Here is a 21,097-nt window from a genome sequence, read left to right as displayed (position 1 = left end):
TCTGTGTTCTCTGTGAGTAACTGGCAGTGTTTGAGAGGGAGGGTGTTGCGTGGTGCAGGGGCGCTTCCCATGTCAACTCAGGAGATGGCTCCTGGGTTCACTCTGCACCTCCCGTGTCTGGGTTCCTCCCTGGGTCTGAGGGAGGAATGGAGAAAGGGGAATTAGGGCCTGACCTGCCCACTTGCTTGTCTGTCCTCTTTCCAACCCAGGCCATTTGTGGAGGCCCGGGCAGCAGTCCACGGTCTGAGCATGCAGCAGGAGATAGGCTTCCAGAAGGACAGCCAGGGGGAGTACAAGGCGCCCCAGTGCATCCACATGGACTGCCTCAGGTAGGGGCCACAGAGCAGCATGGCTCCTCACTGCTGTCCGTGAGCGAGATCTGAAGGCCTCTTGCAGACTGTGCTGTCACCACATCTCATGGGAGGAGGGTGGCCTCTGAGAGGCCGTTTCAGGTCACCCAAGAGGATGGCAGCTGCAACCCTGCCGGGGCCCAGGATGTGCTGTCTTTGACTGTTGACTGACAATTCATCAGTGACCAGGCACATTGAGCATCAGCCTCTGGGGTGGGGAAGCCGCTGGGAAGACGCACTCAGCTGACAGGTCCCAGACCTAGGACCTCATGGAGCTGCTCTGCCCAGGCAAGGTTGGGATGTGGCAGCCCAGCTGCCTCACAGGACAAGCCTCACTGGACAACCACAGATTCCATATGAGCTAGGGTGGGAGGCAGCTCAGAGCTTCAGAGAGTCACGGCGTTTGGGGGCTCTGACATGTCTGGTTGGGAAGACAGGTGGATGTGGAAATGCCAAGAGAAGGAGGCTGGAAGGGAAGGGAGGGAAGGGAGGGAGGGAAGGAAGGGAACGGAGGGGCCTCCATGGCCTCTGTACTCTGCACAGTGCCACTGGGGCGCTTGAAGCCTGAATGCGTTTCTGTTTAGCTCTGATGCTCAGCACTTGGCTTGGAGAGGGAGGCCAGGAGGCAGTGGCCAGTTTAGCGTGTGACGGTGTGACAGTCCTGATCCAAGGCAGGGAGTGAGGGTTGTGAGGATTCAGGGTCTGTCATGTGGGGCAGGGGGAGGCCCAGGGATGCTGGTTCTCAGGGAGGGGGTGGCACCTGGGGTTTTTGTGCCATCCGTGGAGACAGGGAATGGGTAGAGAAGGGGCTTGAGGTAGGAGGTGACCCTGCTACCGATATGCTAGCCTGGAAGCCCCACCCATATGGGGGCCCTGAAGACCACCATGAGGCTTGGTTTGGGCTTGCACTGTAGATTGGGACTCACTGGGATGCGGGTGGGTCTTGGTGAAAGCTGGGGTGGTGGATGAACTGAAGGCAAGAGGTAAAGTGAGAGAAGAGGGCCACAGGGTGGAGGCTTGGGGGGGCAGAGACCGGACATGACCCCTGGACAGCTGCTCCAGGGAATGCGTCTGTAGGGAGGAGGTAGAGACAGGTTCCGGGTACAGTGTGGGGGCCTTTTTTTCTTAATTTTTATTTTTTATTTATTTTTAAAATTTTTATTCTTCTTGGCATCTGATCACATCTTGCCTTCTATTAAAGGAGGGTGGGCTTGAGTGTTTCCGTGCTGAAGGGACAGCGTGAGGAGGGAAGATCAGTGTGGTTGATAGAACTAGGCCCCAGGGGTGCAGACCTGAGGTCTGGGAGAGGCCCAAGGAGGTGGGGCGCCCGTCGGAGAGGCCACAGGCTCTGCTGAGGGTGGGAGGAAGGCGAGGGCCGGAAGGACCAGTCCTGGTGCTTCCTTGTGTTGTGGATTAACTAGATCCTGATGAAGGGTTTTCACAAGGGGCCTACACCATGTGGGGCCTTGGTGTGAGGCTCCTGAGTGCCTGTTAGGACCTTGCATCTGTCTGTGTGGTGCCCGATTTTGCCAGTTCTCAGGGGTTCCCGGGCTGCATGTTGGAATCGTCTTGGCTTCTGTTCTCATTCTCCTTCCAGGTGGGTAAAGAGGGACAGTTACCTTCCTGTGGGCAGTCACAATCTCAAGGCGGCCGCCAAGGCCAAGCTAGGCTATGATCCTGTGGAGCTAGACCCGGAGGACATGTGCCGGATGGCCACGGAGCAGCCCCAGGCACGTAAGCCACATCCCGGCTCCCCCTGCTGCCGTGTGCACGCATCTGGATGGCCACCGAGCAGCCCTAGGCACGTGAGCCACATCCTGGCTCCCCTTGCTGCCGTGTGCACGCATATATGCCAGCCCGCTCCACCCAGCAGGCTGTGTCTCCGGGACACACGTATTTTGTCCTGTGCCCGTCTCCTTACTGTGTGTGCGGCAGGCTGGTCAGGCCAAGCTTTGCTTTCTGTACTTCACACTTGACCCTGGGCTCTTTATTTTGATGTCCCTGCTCTCTGGCGTTCTCTCCTCAGACTCTGGCCACATATTCTGTGTCAGATGCTGTCGCCACTTACTACCTGTACATGAAGTACGTCCACCCGTTCATCTTCGCTCTGTGCACCATTATTCCCATGGAGCCTGATGAGGTGAGCATCTTCTGTCCTGTCGGCACCCTGGCCTCCTCAGCCCTTGCCCCCTTCCGAATGCACTGGAGCTGAATGGAGGTGGACATCCCAGGAGTGCTGGCGCCGAAGGTGGCAGTAGAATTCTGGTGTGTGACGTCAGGGATGTCCTTTGGGAATTCTCTGGCCCTGGTGTGTGGAAGGAACCACAGGAGGCAGAATTTGCAGCCATTTACTACGAGGTTTTCTCTCCTTCCACACTGAAGTTCAGCTTAGGTTCCTGGACTTTGCCTGCAAGTCAGGGCCTTTGGTGTTGCTTTTGGCTGGAAGCCTTGGTTTCTCTTGCAGGTGCTGCGGAAGGGCTCTGGCACGCTGTGTGAGGCCTTGCTGATGGTGCAGGCCTTCCATGCCAACATCATCTTCCCCAACAAGCAAGAGCAGGAGTTCAATAAGCTGACGGACGACGGACACGTGCTGGACTCTGAGACCTATGTCGGGGGCCACGTGGAGGCCCTCGAGTCTGGGGTCTTCCGCAGCGATATCCCTTGCCGGTTTAGGATGGTGTGCTTCTTCCCTGGGATTCAGTTTCTTCCCATTCTTGTGCTGTGGTAGGACCCAGAAGCTGCAGGGGCTGAAATAAAGCCCCTTCTCTGATGTCCCATGGCCCCTCACCGGGTGTGGCTTCTCTGGCCCAGCTCCCCCTCGGGGCTTCTTTAGGGCAGTGCACTGCAGAGTGTGCACATGAGTCCTTCCGGAGCTTTCTCGGGCACATCCTGCCACATGCAGCCACAGCGTCAAACCTGAGGTGGGCTAGTGTGGGTGTGTTTCACCTCTGACCCCGTCGTCTCACTGTCGTGCTAGAATCCTGCCGCCTTTGACTTCCTGCTGCAGCGGGTTGAGAAGACCTTGCGCCATGCCATTGAGGAAGAGGAGAAAGTGCCTGTGGAGCAAGTCTCCAACTTTGAAGAGGTGACCGTCAGGGAGGCAGGAAGAGCTAGTCTGTGTTTGGCGCCTTCTTCACAGACCACGTCTTTCAGCAGCACGTTTATTGTGCACCTGCTGCGTGTGGTGCTGTGAATGGATGACACAGGGTCTCTGGTGGGACAGGGCAGTCATGATTGTGACGTGTGATGCTGTCACAAGGTCGGAGGGCTTCATGAGAGGTGGGGTGTGAGCTGCTCCTGAAATGCAGTGACATGGAAGGTGGGTCCTGGTGGGATGTATCCTGTGTCCCGTTTTAAGGCATTAGGACTTTATTTTATAGACATTGGGGAGCCATTGGAGGTTTTAAATTTTATTTACTTTTTGTTGTTGAGACTTAAAAAGGACAGTAAATTCCTACAAATGACAGGATTAGTGACTGTAAAATCTGTTCACATGATGGTTAGAAAGCACACTTACAAAGTGTGTTATGTGACTGAAGAGGAAGACACCAGTTCTTCTCTGATCCCCGTTCCTCAGGACTTGGCACATCTCAGGTCTTTTTTTCTTTTCCTTTTTAAGATGGAGTCTCGCTGTTGTTGGCCTGGGCTGGAGTGCAATGGCATGATCTTGGCTCACTGCAACCTCTGCCTCCTGGGTTCAAGCAATTCTCCTGCCTCAGGCTCCCCAGTAGCTGGGATTACAGGCACCCGCTACCACACCTGGCTAGTTTTTGTATTTTTAGTAGAGACAGGGTTTCACTATGTTGTCCAGTCTGATCTTGAACTGACCTTGTGATCCGCCTGCCTTGGCCTCCCAAAGTGCTGGGATTACAGGTGTGAGGCACCGCGCCCGGCCCACCTCAGGTCTTTATGTCAGGCACTGTGCAGCACTACATCATGTTCAGTGAGGTTGCTGGTTTAGAGTTTTTAACAGTTTCCACATTGATGCCAAGAAGCTTTTTTTTTTTTTTTTTTTGAGACAGAGTCTTGCTCTGTCACCCACTGGAGTGCAATGGCACGATCTCGGCTCACAGCAACCTTTGCCTCCTGGGTTCAAGCGATTCTCCTGTCTCAGCCTCCTGAGTAGCTGGGATTACAGGCGCCCACCACCATGCCTGGCCAATTTTTGTATTTTTAGTAGAGATGAGGTTTCACCATGTTGGCCAGGCTGGTTTTGAACTCCTGACCGTAAGTGATCTGCCCACCTCAGCCTCCCAAAGTGCTGGGATTACAGGTGTGAGCCACCGTGCCTGCCCTCAAGAAACATCTTGTAATAGATTCACTAGTCAAAATTTAAACAAGAATATGTGTTCACTCTTGGCAAACTGAAGCACTGTTTGGCTATTGTCAGCCACATCTATTGTTATACTTCAGGGAACTCTCATGAACCGATCAGGAAGAGAGCCTCGTCTGAATAACAAATAGGAGTTAAAGAATGTCGGCCATGGCCGGGCACGGTGGCTCACGCCTGTAATCCCAGCACTTTGGGAGGCCAAGGCAGATCACGAGGTCAGGAGATCGAGACCATCCTGGCTAACATGGTGAAACCCCGTCTCTACTAAAAAAATACAAAAAAATTAGCCGGGCGTGGTGGCGGGCACCTGTAGTCCCAGCTACTCGGGAGGCTGAGGCAGGAGAATAGCGAGAACCCGGGAGGCGGAGCTTGCAGTGAGCCGAGATCATGCCACTGCACTCCAGCCTGGGCAGCCTGGAATCCCAGCATTTTGGGAGGCTGAGGCGGGCGGATCACCTGAGGTCAGGAGTTTGAGACCAGCCTGGCCAACATGGAGAAACCCCGTCTCTACTAAAAATACAAAAAAAAATTACCCAGGCGTGATGGCGAGACGTCTCAGAATCTGAGACAGAGTTTCACTCTTGTTGCCCAGGCTGGGGTGCAATGGCTTGATCTCGGCTCACCACAACCTCCACCTCCTGGGTTCAAGAGATTCTCCTGCCTCAGCCTCCTGAGTAGCTGGGATAACAGGCGCTTGCCACCACGCCCGGGTAATTTTTTTTTTGTATTTTTAGTAGAGACGGGGTTTCTCCACGTTGGGCAGGCTGGTCTCAAACTCCCGACCTCAGGTGATCTGCCGGCCTCGGCCTCCCAAAGTGCTGGGATTACAGGCATGAGCCACCGTGCCCGACCTAGAAGCAGATATTTAAAGTCTTTAAGAAACAGTGAGATGGGCAGGTAGAGTGAGGCTGGAGGTGTGGTAGATGTAAGGACGCCAGGCTCCCTGGTAAGTGCAGAAGGGAGCTCCGTAGATGTGAGGATGCCGGGCTCCCTGGTAAGTGCGGAAGGGAGCTCTGTAGATGTGAGGACGCCAGGCTCCCTGGTGAGTGAGGAAGGGAGCTCCGTAGATGTGAGGATGCTGGCCTCCCTGGTGAGTGCGGAAAGGAGCTCTGTAGATGACATTGTCCTGTTAGCGATTCCTAAGTCCTCGCAAGTGCCCTTGAAAGGGAAGCCCAGGGTCGCCTTTGTGTCCCTGAAGGGTCACCTGTTGCGTGGAGGGTGGCTGCAGGGATGTCAGCAGGGGCTCACAGCCACGTGGGGCATGTCCAGGTGGTGTCCCCACCATGGAAACTTGGCCATTCACTTGTCCAAGCCCATCCTCCCCTTCTTGGACTGGACAGCCTTTCAGAACATGCCGTTACTGGGCAGAGAAGGGTGCAGTGGAGGCTCTTCCCCGGCTGATTCGTTTACCTATAATTCAAGTAGAAACAATAGGTGTTACTGTTGTGGTATTTCCTGTTCTATGGGATAGATATTATTCCTTGTAATCACTTTTTTCTTATAATTTTTGGTGTGTTTTCTATTTTTACTACTTTGGAGGGTTTTAAGGATTTTTCTTTTTCTTTTTTTTTTTTCTGAGACAGGATCTGGCTCTGTTGCCCAGGCTGGAGTGCGATGGTGCAATCTGGGCTCACTACAGCCTTGACCTCAGGGGCTCAAGCGATTCTTCCACCCCAGCCTTCCAAGTAGCTGGGACTACAGGTGCCACCGCCACACACGGCTAATTTTTTATTTTTTATAGAGATGGGGGTCCCACTGTGTTGCTCAGGCTGGTCTCGAACTCCTGGGCTCAAGTGATCCTCTGGCCTCAGTCTCCGAAAGTGCTAGGATTACAAGTGTGAACCACTGCACCTGGCCTAAGGATTTTTTTTAATACTAAGGAGAGTTTGGTGTTCAAGTAATTTTCTAATGACTCCGCCAAATTTAATGTATTTCATAGAAATGATGGCAACCCTTCTTAACTTTTTTCTTCTGGCTAGTTTTTGCTCTATTTATATATTTTTCAGCTTTTTCCTCTCCTGAATGTCTAAAAGGGGTTGGTGAACTGCACACGAGGCAAGCTTGGTCACCAGCCTCGACTGAGTTTCACTTTCTCTGCAGGTGTGTGATGAGATTAAGAGCAAGCTTGCCTCCCTGAAGGACATTCCCAGCCGCATCGAGTGTCCACTCATCTACCACCTGGACGTGGGGGCCATGTACCCCAACATCATCCTGACCAACCGCCTGCAGGTGAGACTTTACTTCCCGCGTCAGAGTCGAAGCTCTCTTTGCCCAGCCCTAAGTGCTTTCTCATCCCTTGCAGCCCTCTGCCATGGTGGACGAAGCCACCTGTGCTGCCTGTGACTTCAATAAGCCTGGAGCAAACTGCCAGCGGAAGATGGCCTGGCAGTGGAGGGGCGAGTTCAGTGAGTGTCGGCCGCCTGGGTGGGCACTCAGTGGGAAACGGGTGGGTGAGTGTCGGCTGCCTTTCCCCATACACACTCGGTGGGAAGCCGGTGTGTCTGTGCTTCCTTTTGAACTCGCCCCCATTGCCTCCTTCCCAGTGCCAGCCAGTCGCAGCGAATACCATCGGATCCAGCACCAGCTGGAGTCAGAGAAGTTCCCCCCCTTGTTCCCAGAGGGGCCAGCTCGGGCCTTTCATGAACTGTCCCGTGAGGAACAGGCGAAATATGAGAAGAGAAGGCTGGCGGGTGAGTGCCTGGGCATGGTCATGGCTGTAAAGATGTGGCTCCTGCTCCCACCTTCTGTTCTTGCTGGGCTGCGTTGGTTCATCCCAGCTGGGGCTGCAGAGGTGTTGTCACAGCAGACCGGAAGCTGCTCTGGGTCACTGTAAGCTGTGCTCTCACTGCAGGGTCCTTTATTTGCTTCCCCTTCTGCAGGTGTTAGACACTGCTGCTCTGTGGTCTTGGGGTATTTGGCCTGTTCCTACCCCTGGGCTGTCCTATTTTTTTCTTCCTTTTTTTTTTTGAAATGAGGTCTCACTCTGTCACTCAGGCTGGAGTGCAGTGGTGTGATCTTGGCTCACTGCAGCCTCAACCTCCCAGGCGCCGGCAATCCTCCCATTTCAGCCTCCTAAGTAGCTGGGACTACAGGTGTGCGCCACCATACCTAGCTAATTTTTTGTATTTTTTGTAGAGATGGGGTCTCGCCATGTTGCTCAGGCTGGTCTCAAACTCCTGGGCTCAAGTGAACCGCCTGCCTTGGCCTCCCAAAGTGCTGGGATTACAGGTGTGAGCCACTGTGCCCTCCCACCTTTTTCAGTATGAGAAACTAGCAGTGTATCTGAGCTGTTGCTCCTTTGTGGTGATGTAGAAGCTGTGTTCCTTAGCACCCCTGTGCCCTGGCTCCCTCTGCTCTGGGAGATCTCACCCACCTGCTGTGCCCCTCTCCGTCGTGCTTAGATTACTGCCGGAAAGCCTACAAGAAGATCCACATCACCAAGGTGGAAGAGCGTCTCACCACCATCTGCCAGCGGGAAAACTCCTTCTACGTGGACACTGTGCGTGCCTTCCGGGACAGGCGTTACGAGTTCAAAGGGCTCCACAAGGTGAGCTCTGAGGGGCTGCAAGCTTTGGCCTCTGTGAGGGCAGTTTTGGTCGGCTCATGAAGTGGGCACTCTTGGCTCCTTGCCTGGGATCCTCCGAGCAGGCACGTGCACTCGGATGATAACGTGCAATTGTTTTTGACTTGGAAAAGTTGATGGCCACAAAGGACGTAGACCATCATTCACCCTGGTCTGAGGCCTCAGAAGGACCCTAAAGGATGATTTCTAAAGTGGTTATTTAGAGCAGGGGTCAGCAAGCTACAGCTGGCTGGCCATTTGAGTACATCAAGTTTTAGGAACCCAACTGCCTTCGCCTATTGTTTATCTCTTTCCCACTGTCATGGGAGGTGAGGAGTTCTGAGAAACTCTAAGGCCTTCTCATCTGTGGTATTCACCATCCGGCCCCTCGTGTTTAACTGATGTATTTCATCCGGTAGGAACATGGAAAATGCATAGCAACACCTCTGTTTTGATATCAATGGATCATTATTTTATATCTGATCAGATTGAGCCATTTTTTTTCTGAGAGACCTTCACTGTAGACTCAGCACAGCCCCTGCTGTGCAGCCCCCTGGCATCCTGCACTGCCCTGCTGAGCTCATCGTCACACGTTCTTTTTTATAATGGTAAGGGGGACATAATATGACATTTAGTGTTTTTAAGTGCTCATACTCAGTTCAGGGGCATGAAGCATATTCACACTGTTGTGCAACTATCACCACCATCTACCTCCAGAATTCTTCGCCTTCTCAAATGGAAACTCTTGTTTCCATTAAACAGTAGCTCCCCACCTCCTCCCCTGGCCCCTAGCGAGCCCCATTCCACCTTCTGTCTCTGAATTCCACAACTCTAGAGATGTCATGTAAGTGAACCGTGCAGTATTTGTATCTTTGTGACTGGCTTTTTCACTTACCATGATGCTTTCTTTTTTGGAGATGGGGTCTCATTCTGTCACCAATGTTGGAGTACAGTGGTGTGACCTTGGCTCACTGCAGCCTCCACCTCCCAGGCTCAAGTGATCCTCCCGCCTCAGCCTCCCCAGTTCCTGGGACCACAGGCGTACCACCACGCCTGATTGTTGTATGTTTGGTAGAGACGGGGTTTCACCATGTTGCCCAGGCTGGTCTCAAAGTCCTGAACTCCGGTCATCTATCCACCCCAGCCTCCCGCAGGGCTGGGATTACAGGCGTGAGCCACCGCACCCAGTCTTAGCATGATGTTTTCAAGGTTTATCAACATACAGCGTGTATCTGTACTGTATTTTGTAAATGGCTGAATAATGTTTCATTGTGTGGATTTGTCACATTTTGTTTATCCTTCATACGCCGATGTTCACTTGGGTTGCTTCCACCTCTTGGCTGTTGTGAGCAATCCTGGTTTCAACATGGGCTGCAAGTGCATCTTCAGGTCTCTGCTTTTGCTGATTTTAGATATGTACCCAGCAGTAGAGTTGTTGGGTCATATGATAATTCTACGTTTACCTTTTAAGGAGCTGCCTTACTATCTCAGTTTATTTTAATTAAGCAATTACTAAATTACTTGTTCATCTGTCTCCCTCATCAAATAAGCACCAAAAGTGTAGTGACTGTCTCGTGCTTCAGAATACAGTGGAGTTCCTGGCACATACTAGGCACTCAGTAATTATTTTAAGGAATTTGCTTTTGTTCTTTAAATACCCAGCCTTTAAAAACCTTTTCTCATGTTGGGTGGGGAATTTGATGAGACATCTGTGGTCTTAGCTGCATTTCTTTATTGATTGATTTTTACCAGGGACCTCCTGAGTAGCTCTTGTTCCCTAGAAAGTGTGCTGAAGTGTTTAGAGATGTCAGACTGTGAAATCTACAATGTTCAAATGATTCTGTCAACACAGAGAGACAGAATAAAGGAAGTGTGACAAAATACTGACAATTGGCCAGTCTAGGAGAAGAATGTACACTCTTCATTGTACTGGTTTTTTAGGTTTTCTATAGATTTGAAAATTTTCAAAATACTAAAAACCTGGGCCATTGACTTTGTAGAATGTGAGATGGAAGAATCTGTGAGGTGCTCCATGTTCATGTGCTTCTCAGGTGTGGAAAAAGAAGCTCTCGGCGGCCATGGAGGTGGGCGATGCGGCTGAGGTGAAGCGCTGCAAGAACATGGAGGTGCTGTATGACTCGCTGCAGCTGGCCCACAAGTGCATCCTGAACTCCTTCTACGGCTACGTCATGCGCAAGGGGTAGGTGAGGCTCGGGACCAGGAGAGGCTTATGGGAGGAATGGATGAGTCCACGCTTAGGGCAGCTTCAGGTGTAGGCTGCTGTGCATGGAGGGCCGTTCATCTGATTCAAGGAATGTTGGAGGGAGGAGGCTTTGGGCTGGGGTGGGGCTGGGAGGTTGAGGAGAGTGGGGGCCACGCTGACTTTGAGGGTCTGGGTGTCCATGAGTGATGCGTGCTGTGGGATGTATGTGTCTCTGCATCATGATCTGGAGACACGACTTGCCGTTTTCCAGCGTGTTTATGTCTCCCAGCGTGGATCCTCACTCAGGGACTTGCAGAGTGTCGGGCAGTTGCTTCACAGCACGTCTGCGTGTCAGGGAGGGGCAGAGAAGCAACTGACAAGGGGCATGGGGCTGGTGCTGGGAGGGGAGGGTGGGACAGCTGACAGCGGGGCTGGGACCCAGGCTGGAGGAGGGTCGGGCCTGGCAGGTAGGCCTGGGCTTTCTCTGAGAAGCTGGAGGTGAGAATGGGGCTTGGGAGGAGGTGTGAAGAGAGTAGAGAAGGCGTGAATGGGTCTGGGTGGTATTAAGAGTCCTGCTGAGGCTGGAGTCCTGAACGGATGGACGCAGTGGCACATACTGCACCCTTCCAGATCCTTCCTGAGCCATGCTGGGCACCAAGGTGGGGACAGAGAAGTGTCCTCGGGCAGAGCCAGATTCCACCTTAGTTCTGTCCTGGTACATGCATATTTGGCTGCTTCCCTTGTCCCTGTCGCGTCTCTCCTTTCCTCCTGCCTACTCCTCACTGCCTCTGATACCCCCTGGAGGAGCCATGCCAGCCCCACCCACCAGTTTGTGGTGTCCTCTCAGGGCTCGCTGGTACTCCATGGAGATGGCTGGCATCGTCTGCTTCACAGGGGCCAACATCATCACCCAGGCACGGGAGCTGATTGAGCAGATTGGGTGAGTGCAGAAGGGGAGCCGTGGGGCTGGGAGCAGGTCCTGGGGGCAAGCGTAGGCAGGAGGGAGGGAGGGAAGGCTGGAGGCCACACACTGGGCGAGAAGGAAACCTTGCTCCTCTCTTTCTCTGAAGGAGGCCCTTAGAGCTGGACACAGATGGAATATGGTGCGTCCTGCCTAACAGCTTCCCAGAAAATTTTGTCTTCAAGACGACCAACGCAAAGAAGCCCAAAGTGACCATCTCCTACCCAGGCGCCATGTTGAACATCATGGTCAAGGTGAGTCTGGGGCCTCTGGTCCTGAAGCGCTGGCTGGCCTGTCATCAGTGCCCTGATGTCACTGGCTCTGCAGCACCTCACAGTGTGCATGCCTTCCTGGCACCCGGCACTGCTCGCATTGCTTTTCTATAGCCTGAAGACCGTGGTCAGAAGGTATCAAGTGATTCCACTCCTTTCTCTTTCAGCATAGCTCCCAGAATTTTTTGCTTTTAACTTTTTATTTTGAAATAATTTTACACTTACAGGAAATTACAAAAATAGTACAGAGAATTTCTGTATCCCCTTCAACCTGCTTCCCCTAACGCTGACCTCGCATAAACTGTGGTGCGCTTGTCAAAACTAAGAAACCTATGTCTGTGCCCAGTAACTGCACTGCAGGCCTCACCTGGATTTCCCATTTCCCACCACAGCCCCTCCTCTCTCCCAGGATCCCAGCAAGGACCCACGTGGCACCGAGTTGTCCTGTCCTGGTCCGTCCTTATGTCACGACCTCACCCTCTGGTGGTGCCGGCCAGGCGATGGTTGGCTGTCCCTTGATCAGGGATTGTCTGTTGTTTCTCGTGACTAGACTGAGGTGATTTGGGTTTTTGGAGGAACTCCACAGGTGCGACCCCCTCCCCACGTTCTCAGGCGCATCGTGTTGGTTTGTGGGGGTGTGGGGGTGTGGGTGTGTTGTGGGGACGGCTTAGTCTCCTGCCTGAGGGGCTTCTGCAGGCCTTACTGTGGCGCTCCTGTGCCCCGTCCTGTGCAGCTCTTCAGTGGTAAACGCACACCCAGTGGGAGGAATAAGCGTCCCTGGGGGAGGGCTGTCAGAGTTCTGGACTGTATCAGAGGCATCACAGCAGCAAATAAATACCGTGGAGCAGGTGCTTTGAGACAGTGTATCCCCAGCTGCTCCATAAGCTTTGGCCCACTGTGTTAGCGTTGCTGATGGGCTGTGTTTGCTGGTGGGCCGCACCTGCAGCAGTTACGCCTGGGGTTCCCTGTGGTGGTTTTTCTCTGGCGATTGTCTTTTTCCCCCATTCCTTCTACGGTATCAATTGGGATCCTGTAGGGAAGCGTTGTTATCCTTCTCTCCCGTTTGTTCTCGTTTATTTGTCTGCTTATTGACATCAGTGTGGATTTGCGGATCAGAGCGGACATCCCAGGGTTATTGTTCATCGGACCGGAGTGGCTTCCTGCTCCACGTGTTCCCCTTGGGCCACTGAGGCCTCCTGGTTTGTGGCGTGTTCTTGGGACACGCCCTCTTCTGGTCTTTGTTTCTGGAGCACTTTCCTACTTCCTGGTACTGGAAGGTCCACCAGCCTCATCTTGTATTTTCCCTGCTCTAACCTGGAGTCAGCCAGTTCTCCGAGAAGAATAATGTAAAAACCTGAGATGGGGTGCTGGCTGTGCTCACTGTTCCTGGGAGTGTCATAGCTTCCAGTCTCTCACAGTGGAGGCAGCCAGGAAGTATGTCTCTAGTAACGCAGGCACACAGAGCTGTTTATTTCTGTGTCTGTCTGTCTGCATGGATGCATTTAAACACATGAATCTGCCCCTTTCTTATTAGTGACTTCTTTCTCCTTCAGTGATAAACCTGTTTCGAATTTCTCAATATATGTATTTGTTCAATCCTAGAGTACACGTAAAGTAGTTTTAGAATTGCTAACAGACTTGTGTCCCATGAGAAATAATTTCACCAGCCACTGTACAGCATTTGTAGATAGTTACTTTTGTTTTCAGCCTTACCCTGTCCAGTCAGCAGAGTTCACGGGGCAGCTCCTTCCTCCCCACCCTGTTGGCATGTTCTGCTGTATGTCCACAGTGCTGTTGGGCTCATTTGGCCCGGTCTGCACCCCTCTTGGGATCCCAGCACCATGGCTGGATGGCTTGTAATTTGCACACAGTGACGTTCACTCTGTAGCGTACAGCCCTGTGGGTTTGGACAAGTGCATAGTGTGTGTGTCCAGCACCACAAAGCAACACAAAACAGCTGCAACCCCTTTGTCAGCAAGTCCTCTCCCTACCCCGAAACCCTGACAGCCCACATGTGTTTTTTACTATAATTCTGCTTTGTCGAAAATGTCATGTAAATGAAAGCATACAGCCTGTAGCCTTTCGGGTCTGGCTTCTTGGACCTACAGATACACCTGAGTTTCACCACTTGGTTGCGTGCATCAGAACTTCCTTCCTTCCTGCTGCCACGTCGTGTTAGTTATGTGGAAAAGCCTCAGTTTGCCAATCCATCCACTCCTGGAGGGACACCAGGTGGTTTCCAGGTTTGGGCCATCACGAGTGAAGCTGCCCCCTCTTCACTCTTGTTTCTCAGGAAGGCTTCACCAACGACCAGTACCAGGAGCTGGCTGAGCCATCCTCACTCACCTACATCACCCGCTCAGAGAACAGCATCTTTTTTGAGGTTGATGGGCCCTACCTTGCCATGATTCTTCCAGCCTCCAAGGAAGAAGGCAAGAAATTGAAGAAGAGGTGGGACTCTCATAGCTTTTGTGCTTTAGAAAGGACATGGATTGAGATAGATTAAATTTAGCCCACAAAGGAGGTTGAATCAGGAGCCAGGACAGAAACAGACCTGGGTTCTTGTGATTTTACTGATTCCGTTTGCACCAGCTCTGTCTGCCCGCCTGCTGTATTCTGGCTCTGTGACTGCAGGCCTTTCAGTCATTTTCCTTTTAGAAAAGCAGTGGCCTGAGGGAGAGAGACGTTTGCTGCCTGGTGGATGACAGGTGGAGGGTTGGAAAGGGAAGAGGCGGGCAGAGAGGATGAGGCACAGCTGGTGGCTCCCCAGCGCTCCTTGCCACTGCTGTGCTTGCCTTTTTTTTTTTTTAAGGTATGCTGTGTTTAATGAAGACGGTTCTCTGGCTGAGCTCAAGGGCTTTGAGGTCAAACGCCGCGGGGAACTGCAGCTGATTAAGATCTTCCAATCCTCAGTGTTTGAGGCCTTCCTCAAGGGCAGCACGCTGGAAGAGGTGTATGGCTCTGTAGCCAAGGTGGCTGACTACTGGCTGGATGTGCTGTACAGCAAGGTAAGGGCCTACCCTCCACCCTCACCTGCTCTGAGGGATGAAGGACCCTGCAAGAAGGGGACCCCGTGCTTCCTGGGCTCCTGGAGACCAAGGTGACCGAAGAACTCAGGGCCAATCCTGATGAAATCCCAAGACCTCCTGAGCACAATTACCCCCTTGGAGTTCCCCTCAACTTCTGCATCCAGGGACACAACTATGAAGGAAATGTTTTTCTAAATAGCGTGATAAGCCTGGCATGGTGATGCGTGCCTGTGGTCCCAGCTACTTGGGAGGATCACTTGAGACCAGGAAGTGGAGGCCACAGTGAGCCGTGACTGCACCACTGCACTCCAGCCTGGGATATTTGCTTATTTCTATGTTACTTTGTATTTTTAATATTTTTCAGGCTACATAACATTTTACCAGTTTACATACCTTAATTTATGTAGCTAGTCTACAATTATTTACTACCAGATAGGTTTCACATTTCCATTGTTAAAAATGGTGTTGCGTTGAACGAGATATCTCGGTGCATATGTTTCCCAGGCGCAGGCGTCTTGGGTAGAAGGAATACTAGAACACTCTGCAGTGGTTTCCTGGCTTGCTTTGCTGTGTGGGCTTCTGTTTCTTGGCATATTGTCTTGTATAGAGTGACACACACGAGCAAGGGAACGCTGGGGGTATCACACAGAATATTCATGAGCCCACCACCCCTTACAGGATGTGGGGGGCCTGTGGTCAGGAACATGTGTGCAAAGCAGCAGCTCCAGCTGGATGTGTACACCACACTGGAACTGCTCAGGCCTCCACTGCTCAGGCCACTCTCCAGCCAGCTGGACTTTCCTCTCTTCTGGCTCTTCCTGCCCCTTCTTTCTCCTCCTTTCAAGGAGAAAAACTTCCTGTCTTAGGCCGAGCAACATCCTTTTCTGCAGCCTTGGTGCTCTTCAGTAAATTCTTCTTGATATTTTGTGCACAGTTTAATAAAATAAAAGCCAAGCCAGGCGTGGTGGCTCACGCCTGTAATCCCAGCACTTGAGAGACCTAGGCAGGCAGACCACTTGAGGTCAGGAGTTGGAAACCAGCCTGGCCAACATGGCAAAACCCTTTCTCTACTAAAAATACAAAAATTAGCTGGATGTGATGCCACGTGCCTGTAATCTCAGCTACTTGGGAGGCTGAGGCACGAGAATCTCTTGAACCCAGGAGGGGAGGTTTTAGTGAGCTGAGATTGCACCACTGCACTCCAGCCTGGGTGACAGAACGAGACTCTGTCTCAAAAAAATGTAAAAGCTAAAGTTTTGTGTGTGTGTGTGTGTGTGTGTGTGTGTTTTAAAGTATTGCCACACAGGCATATGAGAGAGCTCTTGAAATTGCAGCCTTCTGTGTCTCAGGCTAGAGAAGGGCATGGCCTAGAGGAGCACAGTCCAGGGTGAGCCCAGATTCTGCCTCTTGATTTCTGCAGTGTTTTACCCATTGTCTTTCTCTAGGCAGCCAACATGCCTGACTCTGAGCTATTCGAGCTCATCTCTGAGAACCGTTCCATGTCTCGGAAGCTGGAAGATTATGGAGAGCAGAAGTCTACATCCATCAGCACAGCAAAGCGCCTGGCCGAGTTCCTGGGAGACCAGATGGTCAAGGATGCAGGGCTGAGTTGCCGCTACATCATCTCCCGCAAGCCCGAGGGCTCCCCTGTCACGGAGAGGTGAGGGCTCCCCCCGTCACGGAGAGGTGAGGGCTCCCCGCGTCACAGAGAGGTGAGGGCTGCCCTGTCATGGAGAGGTAAGGGGTTCCTTACAGATTTGGGCTGTGTTTAACACCAAGTTTGGGGATGGCATAAGTGTCCATCAACCAGAAATGGATAATTGCCATTTTGTAGGGAATGAGATACACTATACCGGAGTTCAAAGGGTTGAATTGTAGCTACAGGTTACAGCACTGACAGTTTGAAACCATGTTGGAGAAAAAAGCAAAAATCAGGTTGAAGGAAGACCCTTATGCCTCCATGTATGTAAAACTTAAAAACATGGAAACTGCTCTTTTTTTTCTTTTCTTTTTTTTTTTTTTTGGTGGTTATATACAAATAGGACCAGTACAAATGCCTGCGTGGGGTTGATAAACACCAGAATAAGGGTTGTCTTTACTTCTGTGTGAGGAGGGGATAGGTTGGGTTCACACAGGGCTTCACTCTAATCGTCTCACACAGGAAGTCAAAGTGGCCAAGTGTTGAAGCTTGATGGAGCCGAGTGGATGCATAGTGTGCGTGTCTTCTTTAGGTCTCCTTATGTTTGCAGTATTCACCACAGATGTTTCCTCCAGTGAAAGAGAAGCACTGACGGTTGCCAGTTGCTTTGCTAGTGACGTGAAAACAGGCTCATTCTTTCTAGAAAGCAGCCTGAGTCTTCTGTGTGTTACTCAGTGAGGAACACGTAGACATGGTTATGAACGTGCACCTGTTTGCCTATACGCATGCACGTGGTTACTCAGAAATGCAGACATGTTTACACACACATGCATGTCTTTGCCTATATGCATGCGCGTGGTTACTCAGAAACGTAGACACGTTTATGCACGCATGCATTTATGTATATGCATGCGCATGGTTACTCAGAAACGTAGACACGTTTATGCACGCATGCGTTTATGTATATGCATGCACGTGGTTACTCAGAAACGTAGACACGTTTATGCACGCATGCGTTTATGTATGTGCATGCACATGGTTATGCCGTGAGGAACATGTAGACATGGTTATGAACGTGCATGTGTTTGCTGTATGCATGCGCGTGATTACTCAGAAACGTAGACATGTCTACGCACACGCATGCGTTTATGTATATGCATGCACATGGTTACGCTGTGAGGAACATGTAGACATGTTTACGCACACACGTGCACGTGTTTACACATACACACGCACGTGTTACTCCCCGAGGAACCTGTAGGCATGTTTGTGCATACATATGCATGCAGATGTATACATTGATGTTTGTGAACAGCTGTTACAAGTCCTTATTTCCATGTTATAATAGTTATGATCAGATTTTGGGTGATTTTCACTGCTACTGAGCTGTGTGCCTGTCTTCCTCACCCAGGGCCATCCCACTTGCCATTTTCCAAGCAGAGCCCACGGTGAGGAAGCACTTTCTCCGGAAATGGCTCAAGAGCTCTTCCCTTCAAGACTTTGATATTCGAGCAGTGAGTGCCAGTTGCGTTCTCTACTCTTAAAAGTTTACAAGGAAAGCCAGACAGAGCAGAATATGTCTGAGTTGGTTTATGTTTTTTGTCTGACGTCTTCACTCTTGACTTCCTCCTTTCTGATAAGTAATAGGTGAGCAACTAATAACCCTTTAGGGCAAAACTGAAAACATGAAGTGCCTGGGGCCCTTTAGCTGTTCTATTGGATGGACTAAGGCCAGGAGTGTTGGCTCAGCCACCTACTAGCTCTGTGATCTGGAGGAGTCACTGAAGCTCCCTACCTTGGTGTCCTCTGCTGTGCAGTGGGCACCTTTCATCATAGAGTTTCTGAGAGGTTTAAATAAGACACAGTGGTTAGCCCTGTGCTCAGCACGAAGTGAGCCCCACTCATGGCTGCTGCCACCTGCTGTTCTCTGTGCCCGTTTCCTGCACATGCAGATTCTGGATTGGGACTACTACATTGAGCGGCTGGGAAGCGCCATCCAGAAGATCATCACCATCCCTGCAGCCCTGCAGCAGGTGAGGGTGGGGTCAGCGGCACGGGCTGTGGGGCTAAAAACCGTGCAGTTAGACAAAGGTCTCTCTCTGATGGGTGTTGGCCTCACACAGGTAAAGAACCCAGTGCCACGTGTCAAACACCCCGACTGGCTGCACAAAAAACTGCTGGAGAAGAATGATGTCTACAAGCAGAAGAAGATCAGTGAGCTCTTCACCCTGGAAGGCAGGAGACAGGTGACGGTGGGGCCCCGAGGCTGGGCTGGGCGGGATCCTTGCACTGCTGCGTGTGCTGTAGTGAAGCTTCTGTTCAAGCATCGAAAGTGGACTTTTTCTGAAAACGTGCCCGTTGGCACTTTACTCTCTAACTCTGAGTGTCACTCTTTTGTTAATAGGACACCATTGTGAGGCTCAGGTGAGGGCGAGGAACTGTCTCCTTATGTGAAAATATTAGGGTGCACTACTTAGACTCAGTGCCTTGGGCAAATCACTGTCTCTTGAAGCCCCAGTTTTCTGAATGTGAAATGAATATCTTCTCGGTGGAAGCACTTAGAAACACAGGACACAGTGTAATAAAAGGTACAGTGAAAGTCAGAAGAGCAAAAGGAAAATTCTTAAATGCTGAAAATTAAAAGTAAGCTATAAATCAGAGCAGTATACAAACTCACGTGATAAGAAAAAGGTTCTTTGGCCAGGTGCGGTGGCTCACGCCTGTAATCCCAGCACTTTGGGAGGCCTAGGTGGGCAGATCACGAGGTCAGGAGATCGAGACCATCCTGGCTAACACAGTGAAACCCCATCTCTACTAAAAATACAAAAAATTAGCCAGGCGTGGTGGCGGGCGCCTGTAGTCCCAGCTACTCGAGAGGCTGAGGCAGGAGAATGGCGTGAACCCAGGCGGCAGAGCTTGCAGTGAGCCGAAATTGCGCCACTGCACTCCAGCCTGGGCGACAGAGCGAGACTCCGTCTCAAAAAAAAAAAAAAAAAAAGAAAAATGTTCTGAGATGGATTGGATTTTGAAATTTAACTGTCTTATTTGTAAGAGTTATATATAGATTCTTTCCCCCCGTCCCCAAGACGGAGTCTTGCTCTGTTGCCCAGGCAGGAGTGCAGTGGCTCTCTTGGCTCACTGCAGCTTCTGCCTCCAGGGTTTAAGCAGTTCTCCTGCCTCAGCCTCTAGTGTAGCTGGGATTATAGGTACGCACCACCATGCCTAGCTAATTTTTATTTTTTTAATTTTTTTTTTATTTTAATAGAGACGGGGTTTCACCATGTTGGCCCGGCTGATCTCGAACTCCTGACCTCAGGTGAATGCACCTGCCTCGGCCTCTCAAAGTGCTGGAATTATAGCACTGTGCCCAGTGGCTTATGGGCCAATACAACAATTTCAAGAGTTATATTGAAAAGATAGGACGCAGAAAAAGCAAAAGGACTAAAAAATATGTATACCAGGTAAATGTTAACCAAAAGAAAGCTGATGTGGCTGTATTAATACCAGACAAAATACTCTTTAAGCCAAAAGTATTAGGAAACATAAGGACTGTTGTTACATAATACTGAAAGTCACAATTCTCTGGAAATATATACTAATTGTAACAATGTAGCCTCACATTAAATAATGTAAACATTTACCTAATTATAAGAAGAATTTACCTCCAATCAGTTTGGGAGATGTTAACATCCCTCCCTCAGTTGATAGTTGGAGCAGATCAAAAATCAGCAAAAATATGTTTGGAATGCCACAATCCACTAACTAGGTTTAGTCACTAGCTATATAATACATTTAGTGAACAAATGTAGTCTTGCACTAAAATTAGAGAATACCTATCCTTTTCAAGAATACATAAAATAATGACCATATATATACCACAGAGTAAGCTGCAACCAATTCTAGATAACTTAAATACAGACCATGTTTGGAAATTTAAGAAAAAAAAAACAACACATTTATAACTTGTGGATCAAAAAAGTCATAGAACTTAGACAATACTTGGAACTGAATATAAATACAAATGCTATCAGAATTTGTAGTATGCGGTTAAACAGGACTTGTATATGCATTTATATATCTAAATGCATGTATTAGTAAAGAAAAACAAATAGAAAATTAAGTTTCCAACTGAAGAAGTTAGAGAACAACAGATCCATCAGAGGAAGTAGACAGAAGTTATAAAGAGTTATAAAGGTAACCAGGCATGGTGGTGCACACCTGTAGTCCTAGCTACTCGGAAGGCTGAGAGGCAGGAGGATTGCTTGAGCCCAGGAATTTGAGGCTGTAGTGGGCTATGATGGCGCCTGTGAATAGGCACTTCACCCCAGCCTGTGCAACACAGGGAGACCCCAACTCAAGAAAGAAAAGAAAGAGGTTACAAAATTGAGCCAGAATGAGTGAAACAAACAATACAACCAAAATGTTGTTCATTGAAAAGACTTAGGAAATAGTCACATCTTTTTCTTTTCTTTTGAGACAGGGTTTCATTGTGTCACCCAGGCTGGAGTGCAGTGGCGCAATCATGGCTCACTGCAGCCTTGACCTCCCAGGCTCAATTGATCCACCTGCCTCAGCCTCCTGCATAGCTGGGACTATAGGCGCACACCACCACATCCAGCTAATTTTTTAATTTTTTGTAGAGACAAGGTTTTGTCGTGTTGTCCTGGCTGGTCACATCTTTTTCAGGGTAGAGTTTTTTATTTTTTTTTTAATGAAAACAGACATCATTATAGATATAGTAAAGCCTA

At 50.4% G+C, this 21,097-nt stretch overlaps 1 protein-coding gene across 2 annotated transcripts in view; it reads left to right on the top strand.

Annotated features, from left to right (window-relative positions):
- Positions 1 to 21,097, top strand: part of POLE (DNA polymerase epsilon, catalytic subunit) — a 63,945-nt gene that overhangs the window by 12,411 nt on the left and 30,437 nt on the right. For both annotated transcript variants that reach the window (XM_063646852.1, XM_054444862.2), the window contains exons 12-29: positions 210 to 329; positions 1,948 to 2,080; positions 2,377 to 2,490; positions 2,815 to 3,027; positions 3,328 to 3,435; positions 6,784 to 6,912; positions 6,986 to 7,088; positions 7,227 to 7,373; positions 8,085 to 8,230; positions 10,297 to 10,445; positions 11,296 to 11,388; positions 11,519 to 11,663; positions 13,975 to 14,132; positions 14,494 to 14,689; positions 16,156 to 16,370; positions 17,761 to 17,863; positions 18,302 to 18,382; positions 18,473 to 18,595. In XM_063646852.1, the coding sequence (XP_063502922.1) occupies positions 210 to 329; positions 1,948 to 2,080; positions 2,377 to 2,490; positions 2,815 to 3,027; positions 3,328 to 3,435; positions 6,784 to 6,912; positions 6,986 to 7,088; positions 7,227 to 7,373; positions 8,085 to 8,230; positions 10,297 to 10,445; positions 11,296 to 11,388; positions 11,519 to 11,663; positions 13,975 to 14,132; positions 14,494 to 14,689; positions 16,156 to 16,370; positions 17,761 to 17,863; positions 18,302 to 18,382; positions 18,473 to 18,595 (2,476 nt within the window). The remainder of the gene's footprint in view (positions 1 to 209; positions 330 to 1,947; positions 2,081 to 2,376; positions 2,491 to 2,814; positions 3,028 to 3,327; positions 3,436 to 6,783; positions 6,913 to 6,985; positions 7,089 to 7,226; positions 7,374 to 8,084; positions 8,231 to 10,296; positions 10,446 to 11,295; positions 11,389 to 11,518; positions 11,664 to 13,974; positions 14,133 to 14,493; positions 14,690 to 16,155; positions 16,371 to 17,760; positions 17,864 to 18,301; positions 18,383 to 18,472; positions 18,596 to 21,097) is intronic.

This window comes from Pongo pygmaeus, chromosome 10, assembly GCF_028885625.2.
Source record: "Pongo pygmaeus isolate AG05252 chromosome 10, NHGRI_mPonPyg2-v2.0_pri, whole genome shotgun sequence".
NCBI classification, from domain to species: domain Eukaryota; kingdom Metazoa; phylum Chordata; class Mammalia; order Primates; family Hominidae; genus Pongo; species Pongo pygmaeus.
The sequence above is the reverse complement of the archived record's forward strand: the minus strand, read 5'-3'. Positions and strand labels throughout refer to the sequence as shown.